General features: G+C 40.5%; 1 protein-coding gene across 3 annotated transcripts in view; it reads left to right on the top strand.

Annotated features, from left to right (window-relative positions):
- Nucleotides 1–30: 30 nt before the first annotated feature.
- The window catches only part of clcn6 (chloride channel 6), a 216,841-nt gene continuing 202,348 nt past the window's right edge, over nucleotides 31–14,523 (top strand). For 2 of the 3 annotated variants that reach the window (XR_011962701.1, XM_072586434.1), the window contains exons 1-4: nucleotides 32–231; nucleotides 3,308–3,367; nucleotides 5,570–5,635; nucleotides 10,277–10,342. Coding sequence is in view for 2 of the 3 variants with exons in the window: in XM_072586434.1 (XP_072442535.1) it covers nucleotides 163–231; nucleotides 3,308–3,367; nucleotides 5,570–5,635; nucleotides 10,277–10,342 (261 nt within the window). In the remaining variant the exon portion in view is untranslated. Of the gene's footprint in view, nucleotides 232–3,307; nucleotides 3,368–5,569; nucleotides 5,636–10,276; nucleotides 10,343–14,523 lie in introns of all 3 variants that reach the window. The other variant, XM_072586435.1, reaches the window with a different exon arrangement.

Raw genomic sequence — 14,523 nt, 5'->3', positions numbered from 1 at the left:
ATAGTTGCGGGTGTCAGCAAGCACTGCCCTCTTTCATTCCCGGCGCGCGAGAGTCGGGGACCTTGCCTGTATCGTTAGGCCCCGCCCCCCAGTGACTGGCAGGCCCGGCGCACGTAACGGGCGGGGGGGGTGGTGGTGGTCGCAGGTCACGTGGGGGTAGCGATGGCGAGCGGCAGACGGTTGCGGTGTTGCTGCTGCGGGGAAAGAGAGGGCCGCAGCCCGGAGGAGCTGGTGAGCGGGGAAGGGGTGCTAGCCGCAAGCTTTCCTGAGTTCACCACCGGGTCTCCGTGGGCTCGGTTCCGCCCCTCTTCCCTGCTCCAGGATCATCACCTTGTCGCCTCACTCCTGGGACACTGCCCACTCCCTCACTACTACCCCCTCTTCCTCTCCGCCCCAGAACAGTCTCCTAATCTTGGCCCACTGCTTTCCCCACTCCCCTCGTTCTTTACATAATATATTCATTTCCATAGCACCTGTTTCTTCTTCACTCAACATCGACCATTGTTTGATTTTTGTCTATTCGTGAGGCGCATCACTGGGGCATTGTCTTCAGTTCTCTGTATTTAGACACACGTATTTTTCAATCGGGGTAAACCTTGGTAGATTTCTTCCTCTCAAGTTCAATGACCAACTATACTTTAAAGGAATACAGGCTGTTAAGTGATCATGCGAGAAGGTGGGGTATGACATGAGGTTATTTACTTTGGTAGGAAGAATTTAAAAGCACAATATTTTTTAAAAGCCAAAGACTAATCAGCATTGATATTCAGAAATGTTTAAGGAATCTTGCATTCAGTTAATCTATGAGGAAGCAAATTTTTAAAAATAAGGTGGGTGGAGAATTATGAGGAAGTCTTTCTGGAATTATGTGGCATTTTAAGACTGGGATAGTACATATACTTTTGACTGCATTTATTAAGGCAAGATATACCTGTCAAATAGATTGTGCAATTAAGGTTTACCATATTGGTTTGTGAGAAAAGGAAGTCCTATGAGAAGAGATTGAATAGCCTATATTCTCTGGTCTTTTGAAGAATGAAAGATGTTTATATTGAAAGACAATACTTTTGGGGGAATTTGACAGGCTCGATACTGTGAAGATGTTTCTTTTGGTGAATCTAGAGCTGATGGTCATCATCTCTCGGAAAGAAAGTAACCATTTCGAACTGAGCTGAGTAATTCTTCATTCAGGATTCTGCATGTTGGAATCCTCAACTGAAAACTGTTTGCTCAGTCAATATTTATATTGAAGACTGAAATTGATGAATTTTGGACACTAAAGGAATCAAATGATTAGGTACAAAAGGCAATGATGTCACATTCAGTAGCTCTTCATGGACCTGAGTGAAGAGGGTAATGGGGAATGCAGTCCATTGTGAGCTCAATAACAGAAAATTCTTGGGCCCAGAGATGGAATGGGTTTATTGCAGAAGGGTAGCAAATCAGTATATTAATAGTTCTAAATGTTGGGGTGGAAAACAAGGGTTTAGAAGGTTTCAGTCCTTGGTTAGACAGTGCTGTACAGCCTGCAGCTGATTGATCGTGAAATTGCAGTATTTCAGTTAGTGCCCAGATTGATGAAGATATGGTGAAAACTTTGTATTTTTTCTTGGCTGACTGTAATTTGACCACAGATATGATATTGTAATTGAATTTTGAGAAGATTTGTTGAGGTTCTGGATGTAGGTTTGCTGGCTGAGCTGGAAGGTTCGTTTCCTGACCTTTCGTCATCATACTAGGTAACATCAGTGAGCCTCCAGATGAAGCACTGGTGGAATGGCCCACTTTCTATTTGTATGTTTAGGTTTCCTTGGGTTGGCGATGCCATTTACTGTTTTTCTCAGGCGGTGGTAAATGGGATCCAAGTCAATGTGTTTGTTGAGAGAGTTCCGGTTGGAATGCCATGCTTCTCGGAATTCTCGTGCGTGTCTCTACCCCTACGTCAAAGACCTCTCGGAAATGACTGCCAGACTATTCAGACCTCTTGGCATCATGATAGCCCACAAACCCACCAGTACACTAAAGTACAGCTAATGTACTTGAAAGATCCTGTACAGACAACAAGCAAAACTAATGTCATTTACAAAATACCTTGCAAGAACTGTAACAAACACTACATTGGACAAACAGGCAGAAAACTAGCCACCAGGATACATGAACATCAACTAGCCACAAAACGTCATGACCCACTCTCACTAGTATCCTTATATACAGGTGAGGAAGGACACCACTTCGACTGGCACAATACATCCATCCTAGGACAAGCCAAACAAAGACATGGGTGGCATTCCAACCAGAACTCTATCAACAAACACATTTACTTGTATCCCATTTACCACCCCCTGAGGAAATGATGGCACCACAGGAAATGACATCACCAACCCAAGGAAACCAAAACAAAAATAGAAAGCGGACCATGCCACCAGTGCTTCATCTGGAGGTTCACTGATGTTACCTAGTATGGTGACGAAGCATCTGAAAACGCACCTTCTAGCTCAGCGAGCAAACCTACATCCAGAACAATTGGGCGGCATGGTGGCACAGTGGTTATCATTGCTACCTTTGAGCGCCAGAGACCCGGGTTCAATTCCCGCCTCAGGCGACTGATTGTGTGGAGTTTGCACATTCTCCCCGTGTCTGCGTGGGTTTCCTCCGGGTGCTCCGGTTTCCTCCCACAGTCCAAAAATGTGCAGGTCAGGTGAATTGGCCAAGCTAAATTGCCCGTAGTGTTAGGTGAAGGGATAAATGTAGGGGTATGGGTGGGTTGCGCTTCGGGGGTCAGTGTGGACTTGTTGGGCCGAAGGGCCTATTTCCACACTAAGTAATCTAATCAAATCTAATGTTGTAATAATTCTGATAACAAGGGAAAGATACATTGCTGTTGATGTTAGTGTTACTTTAGGGGAGGAGGTGCGAATCCATTCACTCATAAGTGTTTGTCATTATCGATCAGCTCCTCGAGTTTGCTCAACTGGGTCATGGCTGATCTGTATTTTAACTCAATTTTTCCCCCTTATCCTTTGAAACCCTTACTCAACAGAAATCTGTCAATGTTTGACAGTAAAATTTCAGTTGACACACCTTCCCCACAAGCATCATATGAAAGCTGTGTTGCAAGGGCTGTAATGGTGGGAAGGGGAAGTACAGTCTATTATGTTAGATGTTCAACGTCTGTAAAAGCATTTATTTCTCTAACTGCCATTACTAGAGTTATTGCTTTATGTTAGACTCATGGAGAAGAGATAGCAAAGTGGTTCTTGATTGTGCATTTATTCTGTTCAGTTTGACAATCTTTCATTCATAACAGACTATTCTGGGGGAGACACATGAGGAAGAGGATGAAATTTTGCCAAGGAAAGATTATGAGGTATGTAAATGGCAAAGCAAGTGTGCAAAATAAATGTTCATTCATTCCTAAATGCAGCACCTGAACATTGAATGTGTTGGTTGAGAGGAAACTAGACTGGTTAGACACCCTTAATTGTCATTCACTTCCTTCTCTTGCTTATTTTTGAGTTTTTCAGCATACACCTTCACCAGTTGGAAGCTCAAGCTGATGACTTCTTCATTTCAGGCTTGTAATACAACTCTGTTGAAGAGATTTTTGGGAAACTGTTAGGCCACATAAGTAATGTTTTGGTTTAATAACATGCAAATTAACAGCATCTCCATCTTTGTTCAACAGTGGTTCTTTCCCGCGTGCACTGGTCCTATGTCAGACGCGGGGGATATGTTCTGGGACATGTTGCCTCAAATTGATTAATTGCCCCTCCTTAAATCTGCTGATGCGTAATATATCAAGCTGAATGTGGAGGAGCTTCTCCTTAAATCTATGCATTTCCATTTCTTTTGATCATAGAATGTGAATATCTCTGAAATCAACATTTGTTGCAAACCCCTAATTGCCCTAGTATTGAAAAGTATGTTGTACGAGACTAGTGTTGCAGCAGACTTTGAAGGCATGCTTTCTCATAGCTGTAAACTGTCTAACACTCACACAGGCATCAGGTTACACCATAATTTCAGAAGAACAGCAGTAGTGAATCATCGTAAATTATGCTTTTATAATCTGCAACAACATAACCTGGAAGCAGAGTATTGCAAAGACAAATGACCCTTTGAGAGAAAAAAATTCTCCTCCTCTCAGTCTTTAAAGGAGATCTTTTTATCTTAAACTGTGTTCCCCTTGTTCTCAGTCGAAGAGTGTGGTACTGGAAAAGCAGAGCCAGTCTGGCAGCATCCAAGGAACAGGAGAATTGACATAAGGAATTCCTGCATAAGGAATTCATAAGGAATTCCTGCAACACGCTCTTTGACTCTGATCTGCAGTCCTCACTTTCTCCCCTTGTTCTCATCCAAGAGGAGGAAGCAACCTTCCAACATCCCCTCTGTAATTCCTGCAGGATCTTAAGCTTCAACAGATTACCTCTCATCTGAACTCTAATGTGTACATGCCCCACCTGTTCAATCTTCCTTCATCAGATAAGCCCATCTTCCCAGGAATGAATTCAGTAAACCTGCTCTGAACTGCTTCTAATGCAGTTTTATCCCTTTTCAAATGCGGAGACCAAAGCTGTATATATAACTCAAGATGTGTTGACACGAAGGCCCTTCATAGCTGCAGTAAAACAGTGTTGCAGTAAACATCAGCATTCACTCATCTTCCTAACTGCTTGTACTTTTTGTGAATGCCACTTTTTGTGAAACCAGATCTCTCTGTGCCACCAAATTGTGTAATCAATCTCCACTTGTATAGTTTTGAGCTTTTCTGTTTTATCCTGAAATTGGCAAGTTCACATTTTTCCTAATATGATATTCCATCTATCACATTTTTTCCACCTCCGTAACCTATAAATATCCCTTAGTCTCTATCTTCTCTTCACAACTTACTTTCCTTACTTGTCATCTGTAAGTTTAGCTACCAGGCATTTGGATCTTTCATCCAGGTAAGTAATATATATCATAAGTAGTTATGACAAGCCACCTAGAGAATATAACTTTGGTGAAATTAATTTGGAGTAGAAATTGAGCATCAGTAATCATGATTATGGAATTATCAATTGTCATAAAACTCCAGGTTCACTAACTACTTTAAGGGAGAGAAACTGTCCATTCTTTATTGTCTAGCCTTTACGTGAGTCCAGACCAACTGCAATATGGTTTACTTTTACTGCCTTTTGGAGTGTTCTTGAAGCTCAGTGAGTCATATGTATCCAGAAAAACAAATACCCTGGGACTGAGCACATGTAGCAGTTTCACAGTTCAGTTGAAAACAGATTTATAAATGACCTGAATCCCAAGATTAATCCATGACTAAATAAATCACTGTTTTTATATTATGTAAAATGCTGATCATTATGTTGTATGCCAGTGTTTTGACTCTGACTTTAATCAGTACTGAACCTGGCACTCTGTTCGTAGGCTGTACTCAAGATGAAATCCTCACTGCAAATTCTATGATTTAAGTGAAATGACAACAAAATCAATGTGGATTCACATTTTGTTCTGCATCTCTAAATGAGTATTTTTCATTTTCTGGTGTATCTGATGGTTTGTTTCCTTTTGACAGAGTTTGGATTATGATAAATGTATCAATGAACCATATCTGGAGGTACTGGAAACGCTGGATAACAAGGTTTGTTGAGAAATTTCTGTGACTATTTGTCCGTTTCCTTCTTTTAACTTCCTTTGCTCTAAGGAAAATAGCCTCAGCTTCTCCAATAAAATCTTATAGGTAGATTTCCTTCACTTGGAAGCCATTCTGCCTAATTTCCTCTGCACATCTCAGCAGCTTTCATGTCCTCAAAATGTGATCAAAGCTGGAAGCAGTACACCAGTTGAGACCTAACCACAGCTTAAAAAAGGTTCAGCACTGTTTCCCTGCTTTTGTATTCATTACCTCTATTCATGAAAATCAAAGTGCCATATGCTTTACTAATTTATTTCTCAATCTGTCTTGTCACTTTCAAAGATGTCTGCACACGAGCAATTAGGTGTCCCTACCTCTCAAAGTCTTTAGAATATATCATATAGCCTTTTGTTCTGTGAAAATACATAATCTTGCACCTACCTGTATTAAATCTCATCTGACATCTGTCTGCCTATTCCTGATGAAGGGCTTTTGCCTGAAACGTAGATTTTGCTACTCCTCGGATGCTGCCTGAACTGCTGTGCACTTCCAGCACCACTAATCCAAAATCTGGTTTCCAGCATCTGCAGTCATTGTTTTTACCTATTGTGCAAGCCAATCTATGTAACACTATCATTTGGCAAATATTGAAATTTTGCTCAATTTCAATATGCAATAACTTTATATTGAAATGCAGAGGTCTTAACACTGATCCAGGGAGTGTACCATTATCTGCAATTTTACAATTTTAAGGGCACATTTTTACAATGGCATTTACTATCCCGTTGTCAGTTTTTTTTAATACAATTTGACACGCCTGCTGAGAAACAGGAGAGTCAATTTTGATAACTAATTTTTTTGTGCCTTTATCAAATTCTTTCTTGTCAGATTCCATATAGACAAATGAAAGCATTCCCATCAACTTTGTTGGTACTGCATTAAAGAGACATTCAGTTCAGTGAATCATGATTTGCCTTCTCCTGTTTCTTTACTTAAAGCTATCTAAGTGCCTGTTGAATTTTTTTTTCTGATTAGTGTTTCTGAAACCCTTCCCACCACAGATGTTAAACTGACTGGCCTGTAATTATTAGGAATGTGCTCACATTCTGTTTGAAAATGAGTGACAAGTTTGTCACTTTGCAAGACTCTGGTACCTTCCCCATATCAAAGGAAAATAATGGCAAGCCCTTTCACTATTCCACCTTCTTTCACAACCTAGATGCTATACAATGGATCAGACAACTTATCCAGTCTTGAGCATGTGCATTCTGACAATGGGTGGCACAGTGGTTAGCATTGCTGCCAGAGACCCGGGTTCAATTCCCGCCTCAGGCTGTGTGGAGTTTACAAATTCTCCCCGTGTCTGCGTGGGCTTCCTCCCACAGTCCAAAAATGTGCAGGTTAGGTGAATTGGCCAAGCTAAATTGTCCGTACTGTTAGGTGTAGGGGAATGGGTCTGGGTGGGTGCGCTTCGGTGGGTCGGTGTGGACCTGTTGGGTCGAAGGGCCTGTTTCCACACTGTAAGTAATCTAATCTTAAAAAAAAACATTTTACCCCATCTGATTTTATTGATGTTTAGCCAATTCTCCCTTTGTAAACACCTACATGAAGTATAATAAAGATCTGTTTGCATATCCACCCTTAATGAATTCAATAATTGGCACAGTACTTCAGTTGCCTTTCACTGACTGTGAATCCAGGGTCTGCCTAATCTTAGTGTTGGGGGAAAAAAATCTAACTTCCAGGACAAAAAGGATGCACTGTACATGCATAGTCTGCCATTTGCAAAAGTCGCTGATTGCAACATTCTATGCATCCTAAACAACGGGGCTGTCTTGCACTCAGTAAGAACTCTAGCCTTGCCCTATGCCTCTTAGCTGTATCTTGTATCACTAATGGGCACCAACCTGCTACTTACTGCCAGCTTTCTATTTAGTTGCTGATAGAAGATTTTTGGACTCTTTGAATTCAATGCCATTCAATTCTCATTTTTTCTTTCTCCATCTTAGTCTACTCTTCACTTACTCCCAATTTGCTGTATTTAGCTTCACTCTCAATTGACGAATTCATCAGATGTGCACCACAAGTCCTTTTACTGTTTCTTCATATTATCTACCTACCTTGTCATTCAAGGAGCATAGTTTGATTTTTCTTGTCTCGTGTTTAAATGTATCTGTGCCTGAAATATCACTTTCTTAAAAATCAGCTAGTGTTTGGTTATGTTTTCTTGTCAAAACTTTGGTTCTATTTTATTCTGGCTGAATACCTTTCTCAATATATTGCAGTTAACTCTCTTCCAGTTTAAAATTATGTTATTATTCTTTGCCATTAGTCATTTAAATCTTATACAATGATAATTTATAGTAAATGTTGCCCCACGGACACTTGGTCCATCTCATTCCCTATCACCAGATCCAGGAAATGCCTCGTACCTAGTTGGATAGAGAACATACTGGTCATGCAGGAAGTTCTCTGCACATGCTTAAGAAATTCCTTTCCCTTTGTTATAACATTATCCTGATCATCTTTTTGTGTGCTTAGTATTCTCCATGATCATCACTCTAAAGTTTCTTATTGTTGCTATTTCACTGTAGATTTGAATCACTGTCTTTCAATTATTGGTTTTCAACTCTGACCAAATGGATTCTGTTCTTGTCACTTCAAGGAAATTATTAATTTTCAACATTGCAATGCTTTCCCTAATCATACTGCCACCACCTCCCTCTTTTCATTGTCCTTATTTTTTGAGCACTTTGCATCTTTGACAATTAAAGGCCCAATCCTGGCTATTTCTAAACAACATTTCTGTTATTGCCACTATTCTGGAAAAATAAATTTCTGAGTTTTTCTAAAGATATTTTTAAAAGAAAAATAAAGTTTAAATCTAATGGTTAATCATTGAACAGTAGAACATATATAATTTTCTAGGCTAATTTTGTTTTTCATAGTTTTATTAATTGCATCACACAAAAATCCAGTCACATCTAATTGAACAATGCATAACTTTGTGGAGTCTCTAACAACAATGTGGGAGTGGGAATATTGAAGCACTCTCTAGTGTCCTGACTGCTGTTTCTGGTGGGTCTGTTGGGTCCTGAGTGATAGTGCACGCTTTCAGAATTTCCATGAAATTTGTACATGCTGAATATTTTGAATTTGCAATCAGTTTCAGTAAGTAACAAAACAATTCTGACAGTTTTCTGTTAGGCAGCCTCTGCCATCCTCTCATCACCCTATCACATTTATCATTATTCTCCTGTCATGAATTTCTGTGCTCCCATGTAGAATGGAAATGACGTTTGTATACAGTGTCAGTTTATTTTTGCGCCCAATTCCAGAAACTTAAGCAAAGAATCTGTGCTGACACTTCTGTATCAACTTTGGAAGTGTTTTTATTTAGTAGAGTTTTAAACCCAAGGCCTTTCTGGTATTTGAAGTGACCAGATGATCTCATCTTACTATTCAGAGAAGAGCAAGGGAGCTCTCCTTTACCCAAGTTAATCTTTACCTCTAAAACAATTCCACTAAACAACAATTATTTGGCAACTTACTTTATTGCTGTTTGGGGATCTTGTAGACTGAAAATTTGTACTGCTTTTGTGTCCATTACAGTATAGAACTGCAGCAATTCTTCATTGGCTAAGAAATGCTTTAGGATGTCCTGAGATTGGTAAAAACTCTACTTGGTATGATTTTTTTTCTGTGCCAGGTAATTGTATCCAGGTGGCAGTGTACCTTTTCTCTTCAAATCGATGAAAATATGATTTACCATTTTCTCTCTCATTGAAATTTCTATAGTTTAAAATAAATAAACTTTAAAAACAAATCAAATTATATTTCACAATAATATGATTAATTTTCAGAATGATCTCATCTTTTATGCCTTTCTAATGCCTTTGTTGAAGCATTAAATTTGGGAGCTTCGTCCTTTTTTAAAAAAAACCTTGATATTAGACTGATAGTTTAGCAAAGTTTTGGGACTTGGATTTGGAATATCTGGGTGTATGTGTAAGCATCTAATTTCCCAAGGAGCGTGAAGTTGACTTTGCTAAAGGAATAGTTGTAGATATTCTGCCCTTTGCCACACAAGTCTTCTCTGTCATTTAGTTCAGTTATTGCTGAATTGTATCTTGACTCCATTTCTTACCCTTTAACCCTTAATGCATTTGTCTTACAAAAATTTATTGATCTGTTTTGAAATTGAAATCCATACCCCAATACCCCCCATAAGCACACTTAACAGTCTTTGGTGGAGAGAGTTAGAGATTTCCACACACTTTATATTAACATGCACTTCTTGAAATCATCTCTGGTAATGTGTTTGAAACAAATATTACCAAACTGAATTAACCAAAGCAAAAAACATGCAATGTTGTAAACAGATTAAAACAGCATCCATGGAGAGGATAGACATATTAATATCTCAGTAACAAAACCTTTAACGCATATGCAAAGCCTTAACCATTTCTCCCTCCACAGAGGTTAACTGTTTTGCTGAGTGGTTTGTGGGTTATTTTCTTACTTCTGAACTAAAATTAAACAATAAGGCCTCCTTTTTATCATAAACTACATTACCCAACTCCTCTGCTGGTAACCTTGCTGGGTTTGCTTTGACTGCTGTGATTGCTTTTTCTTTAATTTTGGCAGAAAGTGAGAAGATGCGAGGTGGTTAAATGGATCCTGGTATTTTGTATCGGTGCCTGCACTGGTTTGGTGAGTGAGTTTTTGGTTATGGTGTGAAAATGTGTATTTAACGTAACTGTTGTGATTAGACCCCAGGCAAGATCTCTCAAGTTATTCAGATACCCCAAATCACTATTCTCCTACATTAGCAGTGAACAACTAGCTCCCCTTCATTTTTCATCTGGCCACTTGGTTAGTCACAACAACTTTGATGAAGTGTGGCGCTGGAAAAGGTGCAGCTGGTTGGGTAGCATCCAAGGAGCAAGAGAGTTTACATTTCAGGCAGGACCCTTCTTCAGGTCCTGCCTGAACTGTCAATTTTCTCATTCCTCAGATGCTACCTGATCTGTGCCTTTTCCAGTGCCACGCTTCTTCAACTCTGATTACTCCAGCATCTGCAGTTCCCTTTGTCTCCTAGTCACAACAGTTTGAAAATAATTCCTTCCTCGTGGGTGCCTTTCACCCTGACCAAATGAGCTTGCCTTTTTAAAAAGGAGTCAATTTAACCAGGCTATCTTAAGTTAACAAAAAAGTGAATTTAATGTTTACTATATGTAAAAAGAAATAAATTCCAAAACACAGACATATTAGGAATAAGAAATCAATGATAAGATGAAAAAGAATTAAAAGATATATGTATCAGTCTCTTTGAATTGTTTATGAAGAGTAGATAATGGATTGTTAATACTTGAAGATTTAGGAATCTTTATTTAACACATAAATTTGTATAAATTAATTAAATAAGTAGAGACGGTTGGACAATGATGTGCTGAGCTGTATGATGTGGGAGCTGGCTGATCCCATTGTGAACGGCAGTAACCACATCTGCATCAAGTGTTGGTTGCTGGAAGAACTCCGGATCAGAATTGATGATCTGGAATCTGAACTTCAAACACTGTGGCATGTCTGGGAGGGGGAAGAGTTACCTGGACACTTTGTTTCAGGAGGCAGTCCCACCAGATAGATTAAGTAATTCAAATTCAGTTAGTGATCAGGAACAAGAAGGTGTGACTGTAGGTGTGGCAGGTAGGGGGATGGAGTTCAGGAGTGGAGGAGCCTCAGCCCTAGACTTTGTCCAATAAGTATCCTTTGTGAGCTGGATCGGGAGTCCCAATGGCATGTTGCCTGCCCGGTGCCAGGGTGCAGGACATCTCCGACTGGTTGAAAGGATATTGGAGTGGGAGGGAGAAGGTCTAGTTGTTGTGGTCCATGTTGGCACTAACAACATAGGCAAGGCTAGGAAGGAGGACCTGTTTGGGGAGCATCAAGCACTAGGAAGGAAATTGAAGAACAGGTCCTCGAGAGTCATAATCTGTGGATTACTACCCAAGCCACATGCTAATTAGCATAGGGATAAGAAAATTAGGGAAGTAAACACATGGCTAAGAGATTGGTATGGGAAACAGGGATTCTATTTCATGGGACATTGGCATCAGTTTTGGAACTGGGGCGATCTGTACCGATGGGCGGTCTCCACCTGAACCAATCTGGAACCAGTATTGTGGCGAAAAGAATAGGCTGGTCACTAGGTTAAACTTGAGTCGGGGAGGGGGGGGGGGGAAGGGAAAGGGAGAGCAACAGTGAGTGTGGAGTCAAGTAGAAAGTTAAGCAGCAGGTTAGCGTGTGTGCAGGGTTTTAGTTCAAGGCAGACTAGGAATGAAGCAAAAAGGAAGGATAACTTAGGACATATTTCTCGAGATGTTGGAAATCATGAGGATAAGACAATTAGCATTAAGGCACTTTACAAATACTACGAGCATTCAGGTAACAAAGTAGATGAATTATCGGCACAAATCATAATGAATGATCACACACAGAGTGGTTGCAGGGGGTTCAGGACTGGCAGTTAAAATCCAAGGATTTACAACTTACTGAAAAGACAGGAAAGTGGGCAGAGGGGGCGGAATTGCCTTGTTAGTTAAGAATGAAATTAAATCTTTGGCACTGAATGACATAGACTCCACATCAGCTGACCCTATGTGGGTGGAGTTGAGGAGCCACAATGGCAAAAAAAACCATAATGGGAGTTATGTACAGACCTCCCAGCAATGGTTAGGACCAGGGGCGTAAGATGTACAGGAAACAGGGCATGTCAGAAAGGCAAGGTCACGGTGATCATGGGGGACATCAATATGCAAATGGACTGGGTGAATAATGTTGCCAGTGGATGCAAAGAAAGGGAATTCATGGAATGCTTACAGGATGGTGTTTTGGAACAGCTTCTGATGGAGTCCACAAGAGAGCAGTCTATTCTGCACTTAGTGCTATGTAATGAGCCCAACTTTATAAAAGATCTTAAAATAAGGAAACACTTAGGAGGCAGCATTCATAATATGGTAGAGTTCAGGCTGCTGTTTGAAAGAGAGAAGGCAAAATTGGATGTAACGACGTTATAGTAATTACAGGGACATGAGAGAGGAACTGATGAAAATCGATGGGAAGCAGAGCCTAGTGGGGAAGACATTAGGGCAACAATGGCAGGAGTTTCTGGGTATACTTGAGGACACAGTACAGAGGTTCATCCCCAAAAAAAAGAAAGATTATCTGGGGGGGAGAGGAATTAGACAGCCATGGCTAACAAAGGAAGTCAGGAAATGTATCAAGGAAAAAGAGAGAGCCTATAAAGTGGCCAAGAACACTGGGAAATCAGAAGATTGGGAAGACTACAACAACAGGGCATAACAAAGGAGGAGAGGATAACAATATGGAAAGAGAGGATCAAATATAAAGGTAAGCTACCCGGTAATATTAGAAATGATAGAAAAGTTTCTTTCGATACATAAGAAACAAACGAGAGGCAAAAGTAGAAGTTGGGCTGCTCCAAATTGATGCAGGAAGGCTAGTGATGAGAGATAAGGAAATAGCTGAAGAACTTAATAAGTACTTTGTGTCAGTCTTCACAATGGAAGACGTGAGTAATATCCCAACAATTTAGGAGAGTCAGGGAGCAGAGTTGAGTATGATAGCCATTACAAGAGAGAAAGTGGTAGAAAAGCTAAAAGATCTAAAGATTGATAAATCTCCTGGCCCCGTTGGGCTTCGTCCTACAGTTCTGAGGGAGGTGGCTGCGGAAATAGTGGAGGCGTTGTTTGTGATCTTTCAAAAGTCACTGGAGTCAGGGAAAGTCCCCGATAATTGGAAAATCACCATTGTAACCCCCTTCAAAAAAGGATCAAGATAAAAGATGGAAAATTATAGGCCAATTAGCCTAACCTCAGTTGTAGGTAAAATTCTAGAATCCATCGTTAAGGATGAGATTTCTAAATTCTTGAAAGTATAGGGTCAAATTAGAATGACTCAGCATGGATTTAGTAAGGGAAGGTCATGCCTGACAAACCTGTTGGAATTATTTGAAGAGGTTACAATTAGGTTAGACAAGGAAACCCAGTGGGTGTTATCTATCTAGACTTCCAAAAGGCCTTTGATAAGGTGCCTCACGGGAGGCTGCTGAGTAAGGTGAGGGTCCATGGTGTCGAGGTGAGCTACTGGCATGGATTGGCTGTCTGACAGAAGGCAGAGAGTTGGGATACAAGATTCTTTTTCGGAATGGCAGCTGGTGACATGTGGGGTCCCGCAGGGTTCAGTGTTGGGGTTGCAGCTAATCACTTTATATATTAATGATAGGGATGAAGGGATTGGGAGCTTCTGACGAAGTTCACCGATGATACAAAATTAGCTGGACAGGCAGGTAGTACTGAGGTGGTGGGGAGACTGTAGGAAGATTTAGACCGTTTCGGAGAGTGGTCCAGCAAATGGCTGATGAAGTTCAACGTGAGCAAATGCAAGATCGTGCACTTTGGAAAAAAGAATACAGGCATGGACTATTTTCTAAACGGTGAGAAAATTCACAAAGCCCAAGTACAAAGGAATCTGGGAATGCTAGTCCAGGATTCTCTAAAGGTTGATTTGCAGGTTGAGTCTGTGGTTAAGAAAGCAAATGTAATGTTGTCAGACATCTCGAGGGTTGGCATATAAAAGCAGCAATGTGCTTCTGAGACGTTATAAAGCTCTCATTAGGCCCCATTTAGAATACTGTGTCCACCTTTGGGTCCCACACCTCAGGAAGGACATACTGGCACTGGAGCATGTCCAGTGGACGTTCACATGGATGATCCCTGGAATGGTAAGCCTAACATATGGTGAACGGTTGAGGATCCTTGGACTGTATTCATTAGAGTTTAGAAAGTTGAGGGGAGATCTAATAAAAACAT

The sequence above is a fragment of the Chiloscyllium punctatum genome, chromosome 16 (assembly GCF_047496795.1).
Source record: "Chiloscyllium punctatum isolate Juve2018m chromosome 16, sChiPun1.3, whole genome shotgun sequence".
NCBI classification, from domain to species: Eukaryota; Metazoa; Chordata; class Chondrichthyes; order Orectolobiformes; family Hemiscylliidae; genus Chiloscyllium; species Chiloscyllium punctatum.
Note: the sequence above shows the minus strand (reverse complement) of the source record. Positions and strands in the feature narration are given on the sequence as shown.